Below are 25490 nucleotides of genomic sequence, written 5' to 3' on the forward strand. Positions count from 1 at the left end.
AACCATCTATATGGTTATAATATTTATTTTATGGTTAAGTTCTGTCAGTTATTGACTACAAATTATTTATTGTTAGTGCGAATCAATTTGTTGTGATTTATAATTGTTAAATTTAAAAACTTTTAAATTTTCTAATAGAATGTCCGATCATTTTCTTATTGAGAACCCTATTGCCAAACATAAACAGTCTTCAGTTTCTCATTCCAATTTACTGACTTTAAATCAGTATCAAACAAGTGCTGCAAATCGGTTTTTACAATCACATAACTTGAATGATTCTGATGAAAAATCTGCATCTACCTCTCAGGAAAATCAGCTCCCTACAGTTTCTAACAAGCATTTGTTAACAAACCAAGACCAAAGTAAAATTCATGATCATATTTTGCCAAAAATTTCCCAAATAAAATCTCCACTCATAACTTTCCGACTTAACAATCACTTATCTTCTAATGGTCAAGTAACTAAAGAAAACAGTGGTGCATTAGTAAGTTGTGTTTTACCAATCTCGGTGACGAACTCTGATAAAAATGACAAATTTACCACAATCAGTGGAAAAATTTCATCTAATTCGTCGCTAATCGAACAGCCGGAGTTGATATCAGTTGAATCGGAATCTACTGAGGTAACATTTTATAATGAGAGTGAATCGGATAATTCCAAGTTATTAGAATCAGTTAAAGTTGAGCCAATGATTGGCGATATTGAAGCGATGATGTTAAAGAGGTATTACAGTGGTAGCGCATACTCTTTTTGAATGTATTTCATAACTTAAGAGCTAATGAAGTTTAATTACATTTCAGAAATATGGATTTAGAGTCTAATGATAATGCACTAGGGATTAAAGAAGGTAATATTCTTTGTTTCTTAATTAATATCTTCTGTAATCCATGTTTATTATTACTTAACCTATAGTTTAGGCAATGAATTTAAGTGACAAGAATGTTGTACTATTTCTGATATATAATTAGGGCAAATTGTCCGATTTCAATTTCAAGGCTGGGATGTACAATGTACATGTTCAGTCTGAAACCTAGCAAACTTAAGGGTCTTCTTGTGTGTTGGATTTGACGCCAAGAAATCAGTTTTTGTTTTGTTACAACGTTTTGATGACAACTTATGCAATATGTTTAACATTGATAGGAGGATACTTTATATTATTGCAATTTATGGTGCATAATGATTTTGCGGAAACCTATTTTGCTATGATAATGTTAAAGTTGCCTAGTGACAATCTATGTTCAGTATTTATCAGTTAAGACAGATGGGATGTTACTCCCTTATATGATGGTTTTAAATTTTTAGAAGAACTATTTCCAAGACGTGCTTCAATTGAACTAGTAGAAGATTATTCTAGTTTCGGTTAGTAAGAATGTTATTTTAATTTTTTTAATAATTTAATGACTGCTATATTAATTTTCTCTTAACAATAATTATTTAAACATTTCCATTAGCGAAGAATGCAGTTAAATCTGATCACAGTGATGAAGAATCGGTAGCCGGTAAGTTATTACTTATATTTCTTTTAATGGCAGGTGTTTTATTTTTAACTTGTATTCCATTCATTGTAGATGTTGCAGAGGAACGTGAACAATTGATAGAAATGAAAGCAGATGACAATTTTTACGGTATGTGCTGGTTCCCTATATTTACTCGTACATTGTAGTTGATAAGCAAATGAGTACTTAAGCATCATAGTTGTTAAGCTGCTAACTTACTTCACACACTGTGAAACACACAAATAGGTAGTTAGATTTGCTTGCTAACCGTTAAAAATAGTAAGATAATGGTACCATGATATTCAACTCAGACCTAGTAATGTCGCTAAATTCGTGCTGGAAAAACCATTAATTTTATGAACATAGAAGCAAATAAAAGTAAAACAACTTGATGAGAAATTATTTTCATTGTGGTTAAAGTAAAAAAAAAAAAATCCCTGATCTCACAGAATGGATTTGTATTCTCTTTTCGAATTGAAAAACTTATTCTCGTGTCTGGTTTTGACGTGAGGTAGAGATGTCTAACAATGATGACCAAAGATATGTTACGATTTTAACCATCATTAACTAGTAGAAGTGGTAGTAAGCAGGGGTCTAGAAGAAAAGCAGAGTCGACAAGGAAGGATCTTATCTGATGCAGGAGAGCATAAAAAGGAGTGTGAGGAAAAATCAATTACACATATTTTTCCCGATAGTCATATAAAAGATATTGAAGGTGCTCAAAGGTCTCACGAATTCTACCATAGTGGCAGAATTATTAATAATTTTATAATGATATTTTATAATAAGTTTATTTATTTTTGTGTGGTTCTAATAATGGTAAAAAGCGTGCCATCTGGAAGAAAAGTCCTACAGTTTTTGTCAAAGATACTGTAGAAGAATGAATGGTCTGTTTGCGAGTTTATTCTGAAAATTCATTGAAGTTGGTTAGGGTTGTTTCTTGCATTAATTCCTAAAGAGATTTGGTCATTCTGATCTCTCTATTTGATCCTTATCGGGCACGCACTTGGTTGGGTAAGGTAGATCTGTTTATAAATATTTTGTGTTATGTTGAAAAATTTGACTTTATGAGCTCATTAAAAAAAAAAATAGTATTTGTTAAATTTTTATCAGAGATTCTACTACACTCTTAAAATTAAGGATGAAAGCTATTTTTTTAAAAAAATATTGAAATTTAGAATTTAAGAGCTTTTTTTTTTCAAATACGTTTTTCTTTCCTTTCCTATAGATATTCATTTCTTTACTAGACTTAGAATTAAGAGATCCTCTGCAAACGGAAGAAACATATGTCATAGAAAAGGATGTGAACGAATTTCTGCAAAGGGATAACTTGAATGATTCATTATTGGACATTGAAGAACCCCTCATTACTCAACAAGATCCTCTGGCAACTGACTTAACAGAAAGCGATCCACTGCAAACTGAAGAGTCTATCATGAGGGTTACAAGTACTGCAGGTAAGATTTTTTTTTTTATATTGAAGTTCTAACTTGCACTTATAATAATCCACATTACAGATACTTAGGCTAGAAAGCTAATGTTTGTAAGCCATATCCACTGCGATCTAAAAGAACTATTGAGTTCCACAAAGGGTAATGAATGGAAATGTGTAGTGAGTGTGTTTTCGAGACGATGTTTGCCACGGGTTTACTAAACCAAAGTAGAAACTTCATCTATCTCTACTAGTCTTAAAAAAATTACTTGTAGTGTTTGAGGTATCTGTGAAAGCGTTTGCTTGATATTAGACTGGGAACGGTACTTGCAGGAGCGAAACTCCAAGGGAGATGAATTGGTTATTAACTATTAATTTTTTATATGTTTTCTGGAGTTTTGACCTCTAACTTCCCTTCCCTGAGTTGGTTTCCACTATATATTTATTTATTATGTTTCATTGTTGGTATTCATTCCCTTGAATGAACCTGTCGCTAAGAAGAATAAATTGATGTAGGTAATTCTGAACATTTCATATAGTATTTAAATTCCTTGGCAAGAGGCTATTTATGTTGAACTCCAATAGTTTTACTTTTTCGCTGATTATATTAGAAATTGTTAATGACCTGACATCTTCTCTCTCGTGATGTTTATTCCTTGGTTGTTTCTCAATCCATGAACTCCTAAAATAACAATAAAAAATCATATTTTTATCACAGAAATCTTTAACTCTAATTCTTTCCTTTCACAGATAATAGTTTTAAATTTCCTCAGAAAAGAAAAGAACCAATTCTGATACATAATGAGGAAGGTAAGTAAGAATCACTGTTTAATAGTAAACAATAATTTATAAGTACATGATTTTTTTTTAATAATTTTTTATTTTAATTATATATTTTATGATAAAATAAAATAAATAATAAAATATTATTATTAACAAGTAACAATATGTTATAAAGTTATTTTCGGCCTATTATTTGTTTGTAGTATTGCATAGCTGGTCTGCAAAGTTCAGGAGGCAAAAGAAAAACTGTAGAAAATATCCTATTCTTATCAGAAGTAGTAACCTGCCTAATATTGAAGGCAAACTTCGCCAATCTATTTCTATACAATAGTATTAGTTTTTAGATCTTAGTATTTGATAAAACTTGATGGAAATGTCAAGTCCAGCGGGAAGCCTGAGAAAACAAGCCTTCTTGAGGGTCGAATCGCTGTTTTGAGTTTTTGATTTAGGAGAGCTATCCTACCAAAACCCAAAAGGAAGGTAGCAAGAGTGTTCGTACATGTTTTCTCCGAAAGGTTGTCTTCCCTTACCATTTAGGAGACAGTTACGAGTAACAAAGCATGTCAGCTTATTTAACTATAGCGAATAGACCAAAACCTGTTAGAAGTGTGTGTTGAACTAAAAGAAGACATAAAGATGGCAAGTACTGCCAGAGGGAAGGAATTCTTATTCTGTTAAACACCGTGTATTGTTTGTCAATGGATTTACACGTGGCATTTATATCTTATTCTAATATGATAGATACTGGCTTTTGTTATATATTTCTTGTAAAGAATATAGTTTATGTACATAAAACATAGTACGTAAGTTGAAAGTCTTGAGTTGTTCCGCATAACATGTAACATAATGACAATTATTAAAAAATATCTCCCCCTTCAGGATTGAGAGTACGCCGGTTGGAGGCGAGACCCGCAAAGCAAAACTAAGATGTATTGGGGTACTGACTTCGATTTCCGGTCTAGGCTTTGGATTTCTTATAATGATTAATATGAGTTTTTTTCGTAAAGTACGAAAAGTTGTCGCTTTCGTCATCGACACATATTTGGGTGTTAGTCGTGTATTTTGGGGTAGACACGTAGTTGGGTGTTTAACTCGCCTAATAAAGTAAGCATTACTTTAATAATAATAGAAAAGAAGTTTACTTTTCAGGCTCAACTCATGGCGAAAATTGCGAGTGTGCCACAATTAAAAATCATAGCTGATTTTAATATTCATGTTAGATGCACAAAATAATTCATACTAATTTATGATAGAAATAAAATGTATATTACGCTACAACAAGTAAATTCACAGAAAATTTTGTCTCAGTATTTAATAATTAATTCAAGTCATTTTAATCGACTTGTGATAATTTTGAGGTTAAAATATTTATTATCTACACATATTTCTTAGACTGTGCGTATCTTACTGTTCTTACAAATATTTTTATACTGATTTTGATTTTTTTTTTGTACTAATTTTTCAATAATGCTTTGCTAATTTTTAATTTTGCAGAAGAAAGTTTTAATACTCAGTTTGTAAGAGTGAAAGGTACTTATCCACCTTTATACAGAAGAGTAATTTGTAAGTAGCAATTTTGTCAGTATTATTTTCATACATTGCTTTGTAAATAGTTCATACTAAATTCATGAAATACATTACACTTAGAACTTACTTTCTCCTCGTCGCGTGGCGTGCAGTCAAAGTGTCAAGGTGTCGTTATAGAAATCTTTCAATCTTATGAACAGTACAGTGAAGCAATTAATTGGTTATACTTGGATGTTATTACAGATTTTAAAATGTTTTATAGAAGTTGATTAATATTGAAAAACTTGAATTTGATCTGTTTATCACCCATCGATTTGTTGTGCGTTAGTTTGGGTGTCCTAAATTTTTGTTCTTTCTTCTTCTTTTCTTGTTCTTTTCTTTCTTTCTTTTTTTCCAGGTTGCTCTTAATTAATTTGTTTTTCAGTTTTAATTTTTTGTTTTTTTTCCCTTAAGGTAACTATGTTGCACAACCTGGATCACCGAAGCAAGACAAGACTTATCCAGAAATAGGTTGGTATTTCTACAGATGTTTCTTCAGCGATACTACCTCAAGTGCCGATAACTTTTTTTCTGTAATTTTGAGTGGATTAACGTCCAAAAGATTATTATCAATTTCCGTCATAATTGTAATTTTATTATTTTGCTAAGCTATCGACTTAGGAACTGCGTCATCTTCAGGGCTGTGGATCGTATTTTTTTACTGAAACAGATTACAATGCACATGGATTAATTGAAAATAATTTATAAAGATTATTTAGTAATTCCATAGCTTCACAGAAAGGCCCTTAATAGAATTTTTCTGGAAAAATGTTTCAAATGAAAGTTCTAGATCTACATATACGCAAATAGTTTGCTAAGTTTAAAGTCGATCATTGGAACCTTTAGTCACTAGAAATATTTTTTTAAAAAACACAGCAAAGTGGTGTACCTGGTTAATCAATTTTGACCAATACTTTATCGAGCGTGTTCTATTGTTTTAAGCAAATAAATAAATTTGAAATTTCTATGATTACTTGTTTTTGAGTTAAGTTGGGTAGATGCCCAAACACACACACACTAAGACCAGTTTATAAAAATCACCCAGTTTTTTTGGGGGACTGAGGGAACTTTTCGTGACAACTCAAAATCAAAGGTTTTTCTCATTAAATACGCTAATAGTGTAAGAGAAATTAAAGAAAGGTATTTTTCGCTGGTGGGTATTACCTCCAATTACCGATCAGTTATGATCGGAACACTCAATATGTATTGTTCAAAAGCCATGAATTAATTTTAATATCATTTGGTTTTCAATTTCCCATTTTCATTCATTTTTCTTGACTAAATTTTTGTGATAAAAAAGCTCAAATTGTGTCATTTTAAAGGAAGATTTTGTTTATTTCACTATTTATTTTTTATTTTTTTTGTTATATGTAAAAGATGCTGAACAAACAGAAGACAAAGCCTGTTATATAAGATTGAAGAATCCAGGTCCACCTTTGTATAGAAAAGTTACTTGTAAGTGAAGTACATTATTTTCAATATTTGTACATATTAAGAGCTAAAGTTCTCGGCCTGGCGGAACATTTGCTAAGTACGAGAGATTCTCAATTCTTTGTTTTCTTGCTCAAGTTCCCCTTTTAATGATGGCATTTCTTTGTGGCTGACAAAATGTATCATTTTTTATTCAATACATATTTACAAAAAGTATTAATTATGTTTTAAAATAAAATAATTAAACTAAATTCCAATGGAAATAAAAGCAAGATAAAATCGAGAATGCTGACTATCAAAAGGAAAATTGGGTCCTCATTTCTGGATAGTATGGTTGATTTTATGTTGTAGCACGCATAGTATTTTTACGTTTCTAAGAGGTATCGGATTTTAATCCATCGTCAGAGAATTGATTCATCCCTCGCGGTAATGTTTATAAAGTTGCTGTAACAAGCACTTGTGCCAAATCTTAATTTTGTCCACATTTTTCCTTTGATAAACTAAGTAATAATTAAACTAAAATTAAATTTATGTTTTTAATAAATTATGAATGAATATTTAAGATAAAAAATTAATAATACAATGTATCATTTACAATATAGTGAATCATATTTAAAACTACTTATTGCGAACCATTATAGGTCTTGCAAATTCTTCAGTAAGTAGTATTCAGATGAATTGTGCTCTTTTGGGTAGTTTATGTCTGTCTATATAGCTAACTGTGAAAGGATAAGTTTCCTAGTCGATAAGTTAAAAATAAGGCAGTAATAAGGGATAATTATTTTATTTTTAAGCGAACGCCCTTTTACATTTTTTTGGGTATTACAGTAAAGAGAAGGTGCGATTCAATGCAATGTGCAATCTGTTACTATTCAGGTATGCCTTAAAAACTATGTACTTCCCTCTTTCCAATAATTTTGTATCTATTAGTGCTGACTGAATATGATATGGAACATTAAGAACTTTTTATGTTGATTTCTTCTTTGCGTAAGCAATATCCCGTGTTGAATAACGGCTAATAATTCAAATCCGATCTTAGGCATTCCCTGAAAAACATAAAATAAAAAAATTAATTGGAAAAAAATTATATGTTAAGTAAATATCAGCCATCAACTTTTTGCTCTCATTTATTGTCAAGTTGGTAGTACATTCCTTAGATTCAAGAATTAAATATTGAATCCATTGAGATATCATGGGCTGAGCCAAAAGTTATTTGTTTATTTTGTTTTAATCAACTTTTAAGCTGTAACTTTATTAGTGAATTATTATTTTGTAATCTTTACCCGAGTTTTTGTCTTCTTTTCAGATAAAACTAGCAACAACCTCATGAAACGAAAACGTACTGAAAGCCTGCAACTAAAGAATCTATCATTCATTCCAACAGGTTTAAGTTCATATTCAGTATATTTTATCGATGTCAGAATAACATTTCTATTGTGATAATCAGCTGCTTCATTGTTTCGTCCTCGTGTGTATTAGGATTTCTCTTATCATTTCACTCTTTACTGGCCAAGATCATTGATTGAGAGACAGTATCAAAAATTATAACTTTTTAATATTTTGCGGTAAAGAAAAGCTAGTAGTCAATATCGCGCATTTGAAAATTGAATGTCTCTGATTCCCACCAAATTATATCAAATCAAACTTAAGATGTTAAAAGCCTTCTAAATTCCAGTTTTAATTTAAGAAATTTCAATATTACTGTTGGTTATTATGGTCATTATTTCGAATAGTTTGTAAATTATAATTACATGTTTTTATATATGTAGTTAATAATTTTTTTTCACATTACACAATACTGCAATACAATAGCAGTGTCAGCATTGGATGGGCAAGCAGAGAACAAGATTTTTTAGGGTAGGGTTTGAAAATGATAAAAAAATTTTTACATAAACTTACATTTGTAACATATGTACATATAGTTTATGTGTGATATGACGTATAAAAATAGCTGCGTTAACAGATAAGTGGATTTTTTAAAAATAATAAAATGACGTTTATAATTTTCTTATGCCCAACATAAAAATATGGTTTACTTTCAGTGAGAAGTAATATCGTAACCTGAATAAAAACCCCAAAGACTTAAATCAGACTCAAATCGAAGCTGTAAGTTATATGGATTCTATTATCATGTTTTTTTTTTTTTAAATAATAAAACATAACTTTACGGAACAAAAAAATATTTTTAAAAACTAAACATCAGTGTAAGTGTAAATTCTAAAAAAAAAAAATCATTTTTACAAGAGAATTCTTCCGTTTCTGAGCGACAAAGACAAATCTCGAACAAAATTGATCTTTAAAGAAAACTATTTTACTTAACTTGCCACAAACTGAAAGGAGTTTTCGCAACCAGCACTGGAAGGTGGCTTGATATATTGGCTGAACGATATAATTTTTTATATTTCTGTGAGATAAAACTCTTGCAATCTGGGGATTTAGATCGTTAATTCTGCATAAATATATGGTTATTATCCGAAAAGCGTGTTTAAAGTAATCTGTCAATACAGAAAAATGTTTTATTTCGTCGTCCCTGGTTATTTTTTGTTAGTTACTATAAATACTAAAGGTGAATGAATGTCGAACTGCTACTATCATTTTTGTTAATATGTCATATTTTCCATATTTATCACTGAATGTTTTTTGTTTAGTCATGAAAGCTGTTTCCACTGCCATTCCTGTGCCCTGTACTTGTAGACAGTCAAAAATTCCTAAAGGTTGGTCAATTATCATCAACATTTAAATTCTGAGATTGAATTCTGGACTGGAATTCTGAGACCGTTTGTTTAAAAAATAAATATTAATTCTTTAATAGCTCAAAACTTATTATTATCTAGATTAAAACCATAAACTCACATTATAATTCAATTTTTTCCTATAAATTAATAAACTTTGCCATTATGCAGAGCTTTCCGCATTCATGTTCGCAAAACTTTTTACAAATCAAAGAGATTACATCCTTCTACTTTTTCTATTTGGCTTTTACGAATTAATTCCTTGACTTATTTTACACTTTTTAGTAATGGAAGTGATAGTGCTTCTTCCCCGAAAAAACTAAGTTGTACTTTATAGATAAATTATCACGCCTCCGCTTCTACAAACTTTGAAATAGTGTACACATGTATTTTGAATTTTGGTTTTCTTAATATAATTTTCGCAGCCTCCTTAGTTTTTAGTTTATTTTTCTTCTTCTTTTCGACATTCTTATTCCATTTTTGAAAGGGTAGGACTAAGTAATAAGGTCACACATTCTGAGGAGATGACGTTTCAGAACAGTTGTCCTGGAAAACAAATTCACATTTTTTTTTAGATTACAATCGTCTTTCAACTCATGCAAAACCTGTTCCTCTTCCTTTTGCGGTTATCTTAGATATGTAATCAATACATGTTCCCACGATGTGATCCCGTAGAAAGGAAAAGTAGCATCAATTTACTTGATAATTTTTCTTCTCGTGTTTAACTTTTAAGAAAACCAAAAATAAAGTAAAAGAAAGTAAACTAAATGAATCGTCTGAATTTGTAAATATGACCATTGTTATCATTTTTTATTTTTAGAAACTTGGTTTATAATTTTCTTTTTTTCTTTTTGAATAGTTTCAGCTGTTAACGCTATTAGTAAATTTTCTACACGTATAAGAAGAATAAATGGCAAAACAGGAACTGGTTTTCTTCATAATCCAGCAGGTTTGTCAAAACACTGTCTGCAGTGTTTCTTTTTATTGCTTTGTTTTCGGATATTTAGTAAACTAGTGAATAATTCTAAAAAGAAAACGCTTAAAGGTTTCTTTTAATTTTCTTATATATTTACCAAACTATTTTAGGATAAGAGAAATCGGCTGCAATCGTTAATGGCAGAACTGCCATTTTATAACTTTTTATAAACATACTTTTCAAGCATTTTTTTTTTTTCGTTTTAGCTGTTAACGCTGTTACTACATCTCCTATTCCTTTAGCAGGGACAAGTGGCATTACAGGAACTGGTTATCTTCATAATCCAGCAGGTTTGTCAAAACACTGTCTGCAGTGTTTCTTTTTATCGCTTTGTTTTCGGATATTTAGTAAACTAGTGAATAATTCTAAAAAGAAAACGCTTAAAGGTTTCTTTTAATTTTCTTATATATTTACCAAACTATTTTAGGATAAGAGAAATCGGCTGCAATCGTTAATGACAGAACTGTCATTTTATAAACATATTTTTCAAGCATTTTTTGTTTTTGTTTAAGCTGTTAACGCTGTTACTACGTCTCCTGTTCCTTTAGTAGGGGCAAGTGACATTACAGGAACTGGTCTTCGTCATAATCCAGCAGGTTTGTGAAAACTCTGTTAGCAGAGTGTTTCTTTTTATCGTTTTTTTTTTAACAGTAAGGTAGTGAATAATTCTAAAAATAAAACGCTAAAAGTTTTCATTAAATTTTCTTATATTTACCTCACTATTTTAGGATAAGAAAAATCGGATGAAATCGCTAACGACAGAACTGCCATTTTATAATTTTTTATAAACATAATTTTCAAGCATTTTTTGTTTTTGTTTTAGCTGTTAACGCTGTTACAACACCTCCTATTCCTTTAGCAGGAACAAGTGGCATTACAGGAACTGGTTTTCTTCATAATCCAGCAGGTTTGTCAAAACACTGTCTGCAGTGTTGCTTTTTATCGCTTTGTTTTCGGATAATTAGTAAACTAGTGAATGATTCTAAAAATAAAATGCTCAAAGTTTTCATTAAATTTTCTTATATAATATATTGTATATATATAATATATAATATATTTTCTTATATAATATATATCTCTTATATAATATATATATATATATAATATATTTTCTTATATAATATATATCTCTTATATAATATATAATATATATAATATATTGGTAAATATTATTTACCAAACTATTTTAGGATAAGAAAAATCTGCTGCAATCGTTAATGACAGAACTGTCATTTTATAATCATATTTTTCAAGCATTTTTTGTGTTTGTTTTAGCTGTTAACGCTGTTACTACATCTCCTATTACTTTAGTAGGGACAAGTGGCATAACAGGATCTGGTTTTCTTCATAATCCAGCAGGTTTGTGAAAACTCTGTCAGCAGAGTGTTTATTTTTATCGCTTTTTTTTAACAGTAAGGTAGTGAATAATTCTAAAAATAAAACGCTAAAAGTTTTCATTAAATTTTCTTATATTTACCTTACTATTTTAGGATAAGAAAAATCGGATGAAATCGCTAACGACAGAACTGCCATTTTATAATATTTTATAAAAATATTTTTCAAACATTTTTTTGTTTTGTTTTAGCTGTTAACGCTGTTACTACACCTCCTATTCCTTTAGCAGGGACAAGTGGCATATCAGGAACTGGTTTTCTTCAAAATCCAGCAGGTTTGTTCTTTGTATTGAATTGTTTCAGATATTTTGCTAAGGAATTGATTGAAAAAAAAAAATGGTTTAGAAGGGGCTACAGTTCATAGGGCGCGTGCGACACTTGGTTGATAAGCAGTTTCACCCATTCCGCCAAGGACTTCTATCGACGACAATATATCTTGATGCTCTGTGAGTTCATCTCGGGAAGGTTATGTTATTACTCGACACTATGCTCGAACGGTCTTGGAAAAGAAGATGTATTCTTCTTTCCCATCCAATGGACGCCTCCTTAACATTGACCCTATTAATCTTACTTCAAATAAAATCTATTCGATGCAAACAGGTAATTTAATAATTTTTGCAGGATCAGGTGATTGTAGGGTTGTTTTATTAAGAGTTCAACAGGATTCGATCCCTCCTGTCTTCACTGGAACCCTAAGTAAGTAACTCTTCAGTCAACATACTTTTTTATTTTTTAAAATTAAATTTGTTGACAATAAATAAAGATAATAAGATAGTTCAGCGGTTGGAGACCTAGTTCACTGCTAATGTGTTACTAATAACCATAGCATTATAGTGCTGAGTTCATTTCCTGGTAATTATTAATTTTTGCAAGAAAGTTTTAGTAAAATAGTATACCAGTTTCGGAAGATTGGTAATTTTTCTTATAATTTAATGAAATTATATCATAAAAAGTGATTAAGATTAGATCTAGGTAAAAGAAAAATAGAATAATAACTAACAATAGAATTACTATCCGCTAATAACCTTGGCTGAGCTGCGCCAAAAAGTAACTAATGTTTTAAACGAGTTGAGTATAAAAAAAATATAATTTAATAAATCAGTTTTGCATCTGTGATACCATAGTCCTTGCACTAGCTCTAATTATATTACAAAGTTAGTATTACATAGTATGTAGCAGGTTGAAACCGAAGGCAGTTTTTATGTTATTAGTAAATGTATTGAACAATTGTTTTTATTGAAAGTGTTTTTTGAAATAAGTACAAATACCTAATTGTCGGAAAAGTCTTACTTACATTCTAATTTTATACCATAGTGATATTTCTGATTCACGTTTTGTTTTACCTAAAATTTGGAAAAAATAATATAATTGGTGCACGTCACGTTTTGCAATTTATAAGTAATTAATTGATGTTTATTTTTCTTTTGTTTTTCAAGCCAAGAAATGTGATGCAACGAGCAGTAATATTAAAGCTGTACGCAGAGTTATACCCAAGGCTATTACTCCAATTAGATCGACAGGTTTGGTTATTTCCCTTATTTTAATTTATCTATCATTTCTTCTTGATATAATGTTCTCTGAATTGCATTTTTCCTTGTTCTTTTACATTATGTTATTGGAATAATAAAAACATTGTTAGACTTTTCTTGTTTAGGATATAGTTAAAATAACAAATAATTTAACGAGAAAAAGGCTAAAATGCTTATTCAATCATTTCCTTTCTTACTCCATCAGTTTTTTTTTTTTAACAAACAACGAGATCATTATTTCTACTTACAGTAACGTTTTCAAATCTTAACATGCACAAATTCAAATGTCAATTTTACAAATTTCTTTCACCGATCACTGGCCTACTCCTCAACTTGAGGTTTTAACGTATACTAAAGTAACCCTTAAAGATGTTATCTTTTCTTTAATTCCATTTCTTGCATGTTAATTATTGATGAACTTAAAACATTTTTTACATTCAAAAAAAATTTTTTTTATTGTTGCATTACGAGTAGTTTAAAATGTTTTCCCATAATTCTCATTATTTTACATCAATTAAATGGTTCGATAACTAATTTCCCATACATTCGTGTATTTCTTTTATTATTTTTGTTCATCTCTTTCCTCGTTACTCCACCAATTGGTGAAACATTTACAGAATCTCCCTATAGTGCTTCAATAAAGTTTTTCTCTCTTCATCGCCAATACAACGTTCACCTCATTATTCTAAACATGATTATTGATATCCAGTAAAAATACTTTTCTTCAGCTTTTTGTAAGAGTGTCTAGTGTGACCAAAATAATGTGCCATTACTGTGAGCCCTTCCGAGAAAATTCGCCTCTACCAACTTTCAAATTGTAGAGTCCGGTAAGGTTCTGTGAAAAATACTCCTCAACAAAAAGGATTCTAAATCTCCTCAAAATGAAAGCAGGTGGGCTACAGGTGTTGAACAGTAATATTCAATTTATTGCTTTCTTTCTGTGCTCATGATTTTCACTTGTCGTCTGTCTATTCTGTCATTGAAAAAAAAAAGCGATTGAGCCTATTCTTAACTCAAATAGTTGTTGGCTTCAGGTCTTTCCTACTGAAGCTACCAGACATTGCCCAGAGAGGTCATCAATTTCCTATTCAGAAATTACTCACTTAACTTAGTTAATGAGTCGCTCCTAAAAAGTCCAATCTCTAACCCCACAAAAGGAATCTAGCCGACATTAGCGGAATAAGTTCCCCTTACTGTCTAATTCAGCCAAATATTTTCAATGCCTATGTCTGCTTTGACTAATCTTTGGCATTAAAGGCAAATTTGACAAAGAAATCAAAAATTCTCTCTCTTCACAAGACAGTCTTAACTTCACATGCTTAAGAATCCTATTTCGTTCGGTCACTTTTAAATGAATCAATTCTATCATTGTTATTCTCAGTAAATAGACAATTTTCTTAAATATGTATTTGTTCCTTTTTCAGATTTACAAGTTCGACACCAATATGTTAAAATTTCTGACGATCCTCCTTTATACCAAAAAGTTTTCTTAGCAGGTAAATATCTCTTTTTTTCAATACTTATTCATTTTATTTATTTGCTACAAATTTAAAAATTCAAAGGTATACGAGTGGTATAGATTAGATTAGATGGTAGATGGGACGGGACCTATACCACAAGGCACCGCAGCCACAGAAGACTTATTGTGCCAGTCCCTTCTTAGTTCTAGTAGGCGAACCCTCCCCTCCTAAAGAGGTCAAGGACTTTCCCTACTAGTTGTTTTTGCGCTACTATCTCCTTCGGCCTCAACGTTCCAAAGGTTTCATAGCGCAAACTTTCGATTGCAACGCAATCGAACAACAGGTGAGAGGCCGTTTCCTCCTCTTCCTGACATAATCTGCACAACGGCTCCGAGCTGATAAGCCCCACCTTGCGCAGATGCTTCTTGAACCTACCGTGCCCCGTGAATAGGCCTGTAATCAGAGTAATCTGATTTCTGCCCAAACACAGGGTCTCTTTGGATCTTTGCTTACACAGCCAAGGCATCAAAGTCTTGCTGTGTTTAACCCCAGGACACATCACCCAGTTCTTTTCGTGCTCCCTCCAGATCCAATCTCTGAGAGCCGCGCGAACCGAACCCCTGGTGATCCCCAGGACAGGCTCTGGACCGATGAAAGGAGTGTTAGCCCCATTCCTGGCCAGATAATCAGCTTTTTCATTCCCTTCAATACCCACATGACCCGGCACCCATTCCAACCGAACTTTGTTGTGCCGCGCCAGTAGTTCTAGGGCCTTCCTGCATTCCCAGACCAGGGAAGAGGTGATTCTGAAGGATACGAGAGCCTTCAGTGCAGCCTGGCTGTCCGAAAAGATGCGAATCTCCCTATTTCTAGGTTCCATCCGCAGGTTTTCCTCAGCACATATTTTAATAGCAAAAACCTCGGCCTGGAAGACTGTGGCGTATCTCCCAAGAGATCTCTCAATGAGTACCTCGGGTTTAACCCCATACACTCCAGACCCAGTCCCACAGTCCATCTTGGAGCCATCGGTAAACCAAATGCCTCCCTTCCGGTACTGATCCGTCCAGTTTACCCTCCATTCAGTCCTCGGTTTAATACACACCTGAAAAGGAGTCTCGAAACTGTATTTAGGACAGATACTGTCCCCTGCCATGTCAATAACCGGCCCAGGGTCGACCTTATCTGAAATAATCATATGGCCAATGCAGGAACTTATACGCCTCCATTGCCCATTGCTCGCCATTCTGTACGCACTGGCCCTTGCCTCCGCCTGAATAACATATTGAAGCGGAGCCAACCCCAGAAGTACCTCCAGCGCCGCAGTAGGGGTGCTACTAAAGGCCCCCGTGATCATCAGACAGGCCAGTCTCTGCACCCTTGCTAGAGCCTTAATTGCCGTCTGTTGTTCAGTCTTCCTCCACCACACCACTGAACCGTAGGTGATGATAGGTATGACTGTACGTGTATAGAGCCAGTGGGTCATCTTTGGGCTAAGACCCCATGTCTTCCCACAGGTTCTAGTTATTCCACAAAGGGCCTGTTTAGCCCTTAATGTAACTCTCTCAATCTGCGCCTTCCAAGTGAGTCTGGTATCCAGGACAATGCCCAAATACTTGACCCCACCCGACACATCCAGAGTTTTACCAAAAAATCGAAGGTTTTTGTAGCTCTCCTTATCCCTTCTCCTTGTAAAGGGGACCAGAGTAGTTTTAGAAGGGTTCACTGAAAGCTCTACCCTTCTACACCAATTTTCTATAACCTTGAAAGCTTCCTGCATGAGTTCAGCCACGATTGTCTCATGTCTACCCCTGACCACTACAGAAATATCATCTGCATAGCCAAGGACCGAGAACCCACGAAGGTCTAGCACCTCAAGTAACTCATCTACGACCATACACCAAAGGAGCGGGGATAGAACCCCCCCCTGAGGGCACCCCCTAACTGTCGTTAACTCCAGCGATTCCCCAAAAAGGGTCGCTGTGATTCTCCTTGACGATAGCATGTTACAGATCCATCTTGAAACAGTGGACTCTACGCCATGTCTATCCATCGCCAAGGCAATTGAACTGTAGGTAGTGTTACTGAAGGCACCCTCAATATCCAGAAACACGCCCACAGCTGTCTCCTTGCAAAATACCGAAGCCTCCAACTCCTTAACCAGACAATGGAGGGCTGTCTCGCAAGATTTGCCTGTTTGGTAGGCATGCTGATTGGCATGCAGAGGCCGTTGCTTTAAAGCCACCTCCTTAATATACATGTCAATCAGTTTTTCTAGCACCTTCAACATGAACGATGTTAGACTAATTGGTCTAAATTCCTTCGCCTGGGTATGAGTTCTCTTCCCAGGCTTTGGAATAAAGATAATTTTTACAGGCCTCCATGCCCTAGGGACATGGTTGAGTGCCAAGCATGCCCTCATTATCCTGCATAAAATAGGAGTAATTAAATCTTTCCCCTGCTGCAAAAGGGCAGGGAAAATGCCATCAGGACCCGGGGATTTATAGGGCTTAAAATAATTTACAGCCCAGGCCACCTTATTGTAGGTAATGCAGTATTTAGCCACGGCCCAGGTTTCCCTGGTCCCCCGACACCTATCGGGTCCCAGAGTATCCTCACCATGCTGTCCTGACTCAATTACCTTCGAATCGGGAAAATGAGTTCTCATGAGACACTCCAATGTGTCTCTCCCCGATTTGGTAAAAATCCCTTCCTCGTTCCTGATGGTACCCAGGGCACCCCCTGGACTTTTTGATATTATGCGATGGAGCCTAGCCCCCTCCGAGGTCATCTCTACCTCTTCACAGAGCTTCCTCCAAGCATCTCTTTTAGCCTTTCTAATGGCTATGTTGTAAGAAGTTAGGGCCTCACGGTACTCCTTCCATGTACCCCTTCTTTTAGCTACATTGAACAGTTTCCTAACTTTACTGCGGAGCTCCTTCAGCTGGTTATTCCACCAGCCTACTTTCCTGTTAGATGTTATCACTGTCTCCGCACAATTCTCCCAGAAGGCCTCCTTGATGACGCCCTGAAGTCTCTCAGCAGCTTCATCAATGTCCATCCGGGTCCTAAAGTTATTGTTGACTGTACCAATGTTTGCGCTGAGATCCCGTCTAAACGAGTCCCAGTCTGTTCTCCTAGGGTTTCTGTAAGTAACCACCTCCTTACAGTCAAACCCAATGTCGAACCTAATGTACATGTGATCCGAAAGTGAGGGGACCCCCGACACATGCCAGTTCCTAACAAGGGTCGATACAAAATTAGTTCCCAAAGTTAGGTCGATCACTTCCCTACGAATAGAGTTGTGGAAGGTGGGTTCTTCTCCCTCATTTATAACATGCAAATTATTCGCACTAATGAAGTCCAGAAGATACTTACCTCTCTGATTGGTTCCTGAGCTACCCCATACCTCGTTATGGGAATTAGCATCACACCCAATCAGTAGTTGCAGTCCTCTCTCCCTACACCGGTTGGTCAGATACTGCATCTCCTCCGATGGGGGAGGGACTGTAGAGTCATATGGAAGGTAGGTCGAGGCCACGACAATCTCCCTGGCCTCCTTATCCACATGTAGCTTCACCTTTATTGCGGTCTGGTCTCTGAAACAAAATTCCATTAGCAGTAAAGAAGTAATGTTTTCCCTAACAAAAATACATGTCCTGGGATTGTCAAGGTTATGGTCATAATAAATCTTACCTTTCGCTTCGCCAAGTCCTGCAATTCGCCCCCGTACCAGCCAGGGTTCCTGGATGAGGACAATGGCGATATCTTCCTCCTTGATGAATTTTACTAGAGCTGCAGACGCCCCTCTACTGTGATGGAGGTTCACCTGAAGCAACCTCCATCGATTCAGGGGGGTCATGAGCTGCAGCACTAGTAGAAGTCTTCGAAACTACCCTGAGTCTGACCACTTCGAGTCCTAGAAAAATCTCGAAGTTAGTCCCCTTCAACCTACTCAGGGCCTGTTCCGATATTTCGAACACAAGAGTTTGACCCTTGGGCTCGATTTTCCTATTTAGGAGCCTCCATTCCGCTATATCCAAGCCCTCGTTTTGAACGAGCAGCTTGTTCAAAATAACGGACGGAGTGGTATTCTTGAGAGCGCCAGGTACCCACATAGCCACCTTAGCCGCCCTCACGATATCTCTGGCAAGACCCACCCTCAGCTTAGCTCCCTCACCCAACCGGAGCTCCGGAACCACCCTCTCTAACCAAAGTCTCGCATCCTCACCCTCGCAAGCGAGAATGAGTGCACCTTTGGAGAGAAAGCAGCTCCGAAACTGGGGTCCGATGCTGCCAGTACATTTCTCACTACAGATCTCCTCCACCAATTTCTGCTGAAGAAGATCCGCTTGCTCCTCCGACAAAAAGTCATTCGGATAGGAGTCAAGAACGATGGCCATCTTTTGAGCGCAGAGAGCGTCCCTGAAAGAGCCCGTAGGCCCTTCCTCTGGGAGTTTCACCCTCTTGCTACCCTGTGCCACCGCCTTCTCCGATGCCGAACTTGGAGTACTGACCTCCGACCTAGGCCTCTTAGGGGTCTGACTTGTTTCTGGAGGGAGAGAACTAACGACTCTCGCCTCCTTCCCAATGCCTGCCCCATCCGAGGAGGTCGAAGGAATTATACCTTGCCCACCTGGCTGGTTTACCACTCTGGAGGTCTTCTGCCCCTTCCCCCTTTCCCTCCAGTCCTTCCCAGGAATCCACTCCTTCCCAGCCTCAGCGACCTTAAGCTTAGCTAGCTTTCTCCGCTGAGCACCACTCGGCTTCCTAGGTGTAATGTGAATACCCTTCAACTTCTGGGAGACTCCAGTGACTGCCTCTTTACCTGGAGGGTCTGCGTTGCCGCTCCCTCCAGAAGAAGTTCCCTGTAGTCCCACCAAATCCGTCTTAGGGCCTTTCACTCTTTCCCCTTTTGGTTTTATCCCAGCCTGTGTTCCTTCCTCAGTAACCTGAGGAACACCACTGGCTGTCGTTTTACAATCTAGTTTTTTATTGTAATTACTCATCTTGTTCCCACGAGAAGTGGGGGATAGACGGTCACCTGTGACAGACCCCCACTGCCACAGGAAGGCTACAATACAATGGGGTTTCGCCCGGTGCCCCAAGGTGATCGTTACCGCACATATATTTTACTACCCTGTACGCATTCAGCCTCGACACGAGTCCCCATCTCGGCTTGGGTAGGGATTCAAGAGGCAGGAAAGGGAGAGATAGGATCAAAGGATAAAGGGATAGACGCAAGGATTGGCAGTAGGGGTACAAGAAAGGATTAAAGGATGGGGAAATAGAAGGAGGGAAGCCGATGGGGGAGACACACCGACCCGTCAGAGCCCCGTTAGCCGCAACAAATGCCGCGTTACCAGTCCACACTACGAGGAAGAGGGGTTGACTTGCCGCCTGACCTCCGGAATCGCATAAAGCTTTCAACCGGAGTCACAACGACCTTGTGGACCTACGAGTGGTATAAATAGCACAGTATAAATTTTTTTTAAATAATTGAAATTGAAAATAAAATCTTATATCTTACACCCTTATTTATCATTCCTTAATTGAGATTGTATTTTTGGGTGCAACTCTAATTGAAATTTTACACGATACGAAACGTAAAAATTTGAATATTTAAAAAAAGTGCTAATATTTGTAATTTTTGTTAAGACATTTGCCACCTTTAAACTTTTAGCATACTGCTGGCTTCCGGAAGTGAACTGTAAGAGGCTCCTAGAAAGAGGAGCCAACTGCACTTGAATTTGGAATCTCGCATTCTGATACCAGTGCATTCTCTTCCCAGTTTGAATTATTGTTTTGTAAGCGGTTTCATTGTTAAGGGGTAGCAAAAAAGAGTTCGATCTTACGTTCTAAGACTAATTTAAATAATAGTGCTTCATAATACTTCAACTTAATACTATCTAATTTAAATATTAACATTGTAATATTTAGATATTTAAAATACTGTAGTTTTAAAACAGATTAAAAAGTCTATTAATTATCGAAATTCAAATTACTCTTCTGTTAAATAGTGACTCTATTTAGATTTACCCAATAAATTCTTTTTAAAAAATGTTTTTACATCGCTCTGCTGATGTTTATTTTTTTGGATTCAGTCGCGATATTTCCGTTTAGGAAATTTGTAAAGCAGTGTATAAATAGAACGTTCTAAATTTTGGAAATATTGCTTTTTCCATACTCCATTGGAAAATTTTCAATGGATGAAACATCCGCCCTCTCTAGATTGCGCAGATTACATTTGAAAACTAATGTATCTTTGTTTTTTAGGTTGATAAAAATGAAATTAACGTAAAAAAAATAAAATCAAGAACTCTACTTGGAGTGCCGAATGCTTAAAGTTGGCCTTTAAGTTGCTTGAAAAACAGGCATGACTTTACTTCTTTAGACTTGGTTCTTATGTCTGGACCTGATGTCGACAAGTATTTGATTTTGTTTACATTTTTAGTTAAAGAAGCAGGAGAAGGGCAAACTTTATTATTATGTTTTTAGAAACTCATCTCATCGTTTTAATTATTAAAGAGTATTATAGAACATGGTTTGAATTGTGCAGATTGATGGGTCTGATTTGTGATATATTGTAAATAATAGAGCATAATAATAAAAAAAAAAAAAGTATAATATAAATAAAAGTGAAATGTTATTAATACTTTAAACTTAATTACTACTTTAAACAGCGAAATTCTCCCACAATCTTGCTAACCTTGCAGTCCAACATGGAATAAAGGTCTTTTTATGGAAGTCATTTCAATCGATCGTTGTTTTAATTTTATAAAATCTTTTTTATTCTATCATTGTATGTTCCCACAACACCCAAAGATGATTGGTGGGGACATAGAAGTCTAGTTATTTACATTATTTACTTTCCAAGGTACTTAAAAATATCTTGAGATAAAATAAAATTCATGAGAATAACTTTGATTTTTTTAATTTTAGCTCATTTAAAGCGAAGTGAAACGTTTTAATTTAGAAAGCTAAATATCTTGAATGCAAAATTAATTTTAAAAGTATTGTATTTTTTGCAATTAATTACCATTACATAATTATTTTAAAGTAGAGATACTTCACATTGAGTTACTTCATAATTCATCATGGAAAATCTCTTTCACATAATAAACTGTGCAGAACCGCTGATTCAATACGAATTGTTAAGATATTGCACATAATTCCTGCTACACTATTTTTGACGATCAACCCTTATACAACTGTCCTACCGGATAGTTATAATTAACAGTCTGCTGGACGCATACAATAATAAGATGCTCGCAAATTCATAAAACTTGCCTCTCAAACTTCAAATAAAAATAAAGAGTAATAATAAAAATATTTTATTATTTGGTTTAAATAAACAAAATGTTTTTGTCAAGTATAAACAGTGCAAATCAATGATGGATATCAGTTCTCCCTTGAAAACAAACTTAAAATCATAATATATTAAGCACAAAAATGAAACTTTTCAGTAGGTATTGTAAAAGTATATTAGTAAATAAATCAAGGAAAAATAAAACTAGTGCAGGCAAATGAGGTTAGATTTTCACTCAAAGATAAATTTTAATTAGAGAATTAAAAATGACAGAGAAAATATAAAGGATATATCTAATTAGGCAGAACGTACGCAGAAGTGTGAAGTTACAGATTTTATGTACTTTCTGATAAAGTTCTCTGGCTCACTCTAGTTTCTGGTTCTCTACTTGAGGTTTAAGATCCATAGTTTTTTTCACCTAAAAAAGTTTATCTTAAAATTTCAGCAAACAAAATATTCTAAAAAACATCTTGAAATGTCCAGTATCAAACTTATTTCTATACTTTCAAAATTTTTTGTAGATTCATAAAGACAGAAAGAAGGCTTTAAAATAAAATTATTTAAAATGTTTGTAAGAAATCAAGTTTTATTCAGCTCTAATAATCCCCAATTGAATTGTCTATAAATTTATTTTGGACAGTAATATACGTATGTATATTTTTATTTATTTATAATTTTTAAGCAGCTGAAAGTTTACAAAGTTGTAAATATTTGTCATTATGTTTCTGTATATATTTATTTATTGGTAAAATTAGAATCGGTCAATATATATATATATTTTGTTTTTGAATATAAAGTGAAAAAATTAAATGGTGTGGTATTTATTAGATATTTAAGTGTTACTTTCCTTCTTATTAAAGTGATGACTTCTATGATGTGCCTTTTTTCACCCCTTGTGGATTTCGCACATCTCGAGTAAAAGAAATAAATAAAAAATAATAGAAAAGAAAAAAACTAATTTAGGGATCACAAATGAACATAAATTAATAAAATCGTAAGTACGCTTGATAAACACCATGAGAAGGATACTCGTTTAGTGCTGTACTAAAAAAAAATGTAATACAATTTAAAGGGATTTTAAAATTTAATTTCTTTAATGTTTACTTTAAAATTTAATTTCTTTAATGTTTACTTTAAAATTTAGTTTCTTTAATGTTTACCAAGCCCATACATCTTTGGTGAACCATATGAGAGGTTTCTACTTCTAGAGGCGCAAACGTCAATGTGAAGACCTCTTTTTTCAAGCAGATCATTGTATTCTATTCATTAACCGGACCCTTTGCCATATAAAATGGTCGTTTCCATTATTAAAAAAAAGTGCTCAAGTGAATCTCTTAACGATTGCAATTCATATAAGATTCTTCCTCTCTGGTTCTTAAAATTCATCAGCAGCTGCTGACATTATTAGCTTAATGTATCGCTAAATATCGTCATTACATTTATAAACTAAAAATATATGTTAACAAAACTTGTCAACTAGAAATAAATAATTAGATTAAGTGCCTTTACTTGGAGGGTTTTTAAGTTTTACGTGAATTTCTCGAAAATCCCTCCAGAGCAGTTCCGGCATTAGGATAAGGATGGTCCCCTTACCTATTTATAGTTAGAAGTTAGTACCACTTAACATACTGAGTAGTGTGTTATTTCTACCCATACGATAATGAATTATTACTGAAATTCTTAGTTGGAAAAGCATTGGCTGTAAGTTTGATGCATGGTACGATTTTCTTTTTACTATTTATTCTTTATACTTTCCAGATAAAGCCCTTTTGGTCAAAATTTTTTTTGTAAATTGATTTTCGTCAGTCATGCCGAGTTGTATAGTAGAGACATGTAATAATAGGAAAAATTAATGAAATTAATTATGTAGCAATATTTTTACTTGTAAAATATTTTATAAAAAACTTGAAAATTGTTACAGGATTTTAAGTAAATGTAATTACCAGATGTTTTATTCGGAAAATTTAAAATCAGCATCACTATACAGGATTAGCTTGGTGATTTTAAATAAATCCGAAACATTAGCAGAAATTGCCTAAACGCGTTAGAAATGTACTGCGCAGATCTAAACTAGAGAGAAGCAAAAGTTAGGGGCCCCCACTATCTGGCTGGTTTTCGTAGAACGTTAGACACATTCGTTTAATTCATAATGTGCACTCACTAAAAGTAAGGCCTGAAAGATCGATTAAAAGTTATACAATCAGCTTGCTTTCATTTTGAACTCCTTCATTTTAAAGAATTTTCCTTATGTTTTATTTTATTTCTAATTTGTTCCAACTTTATCTACGGTGGGTTAGATTACACAGGCTGCAAAGAAATCCTTTTACTCTCTCACCTTCTCCTGTTTTAGAGCGAGCGCTTACGTTTTGATGCTCCACTAGAAAGCTCAATTTTTTAATAATTAAACAAATTTAAAATACTATTTGCAACCGCAAATGTTTTTTAGAAGGGAAGAAACAGTGAACTTGAAATTGTCGGACGGCGTGAGTGACAATAAAGGTGGTTATTAAATAAAACAAACAAAAATTAAGATTTTTCACTTCTTAAGAGAAAGATCTCCTGAAGAATAGAAATACTGGTGGTCTACACTTTCAAAAAAGGACCATTCACAAGTTTTGCCTGATGCTACATCGGAATAATTTGATAGACCACACAGATTTGTCTTATGCTTTAGCTTAAAAAGTGGCAAGGCATGGGCAGATAAGTGACATATGGTACGGAAGGTTTTAGATCTTCCTCGGTGAAGAGGGAGCAGCGAAACAATCTTGGAAAGTGAGCGCTGAGAGGATCTCTGCATGAACCTACAATTAGCCCTTGGGTTTCTCGTTGAAGTAAACAACTATACATTTCCCTTACTGATAGAAAATTTGAGTGGGCATAATCCTTTTAAAAGTTTGGAGAAGTGGCTCTGTTGGACAAGTGGGTTTTTCTTGGACAGGTGGTGTGCCTTTTGGTATGTTTGTAATCAATAGAATGTGTTAGCTCAGAGATTTTGTGTCAGTTTTCCTGGAATAGGTTTATTGAATAGATTAGTCTGGTGTGCATAAGTGATTATGTACTTATTAATTAATATGTACTTATTGTTTGATTATAAAATTCTATTCTGGGATTTAGAATGTTGGTTGAAATACGCTTGTTGTATTTTGCGGAATAGACCGAGGCTGACATAGCTGCAGAATGTAGAAGAGGACCTTCATCGCTTAGGAGAGAGGCAGTAGGGAAGAAAGAAGTCTGGAAAGAAATTACAAAGGAGGCCTTCATGGACTTTGGCGTCATGGTGTTGTAGTAAAAAAAGATATATTTATCAATTATTGATAAATTATTTGTTGATTTAAATTACAGGATAATTATTACCTCTCTTTTATTAAGCAATTTAAACCACGTT

General features: G+C 34.2%; 1 protein-coding gene across 10 annotated transcripts; it reads left to right on the forward strand.

The window, feature by feature from the left end:
- LOC141458096 (uncharacterized) lies at positions 1 to 25396 on the forward strand. 10 transcript variants are annotated; one of them, XM_074135669.1, is made up of 22 exons: positions 3 to 723; positions 801 to 847; positions 1303 to 1359; positions 1452 to 1499; positions 1569 to 1625; positions 2744 to 2953; positions 3679 to 3738; positions 5206 to 5274; positions 5692 to 5748; positions 6655 to 6732; positions 8015 to 8092; positions 9357 to 9422; positions 10300 to 10389; positions 10623 to 10706; positions 10929 to 11012; positions 11240 to 11323; positions 11692 to 11775; positions 12002 to 12085; positions 12432 to 12506; positions 13247 to 13330; positions 14764 to 14835; positions 25260 to 25396. In XM_074135669.1, exons 1-22 carry the CDS (start codon positions 140 to 142, stop codon positions 25268 to 25270), a joined length of 2163 nt encoding a protein of 720 aa, XP_073991770.1. In that variant the 5' UTR covers positions 3 to 139; the 3' UTR covers positions 25271 to 25396. The 10 variants fall into 10 exon arrangements, with proteins under 10 accessions (XP_073991776.1, XP_073991778.1, XP_073991779.1 ...); XM_074135670.1 differs by lacking the exon at positions 25260 to 25396 and adding an exon at positions 21073 to 22992 and having other exon boundaries at positions 4 to 723; XM_074135671.1 differs by lacking the exon at positions 11692 to 11775 and having other exon boundaries at positions 2 to 723.
- Positions 25397 to 25490: the final 94 nt, after the last annotated feature.

The sequence above is a fragment of the Rhodnius prolixus genome, unplaced genomic scaffold, assembly GCF_049639745.1.
Source record: "Rhodnius prolixus isolate KJV_2025 unplaced genomic scaffold, Rpr scaffold_5, whole genome shotgun sequence".
NCBI classification, from domain to species: Eukaryota; Metazoa; Arthropoda; class Insecta; order Hemiptera; family Reduviidae; genus Rhodnius; species Rhodnius prolixus.

Excerpts from the sequence above, each read along its gene's own strand:
- LOC141458096 (XM_074135669.1), top strand. The coding sequence starts at position 140 with ATGTCCGATCATTTTCTTATTGAGAACCCTATTGCCAAACATAAACAG. Across the intron at positions 724-800 it reads GAAGCGATGATGTTAAAGAG|AAATATGGATTTAGAGTCTA; the intron begins GTATTACAGTGG and ends ATTACATTTCAG. Across the intron at positions 1,626-2,743 it reads AGCAGATGACAATTTTTACG|ACTTAGAATTAAGAGATCCT; the intron begins GTATGTGCTGGT and ends TTTCTTTACTAG.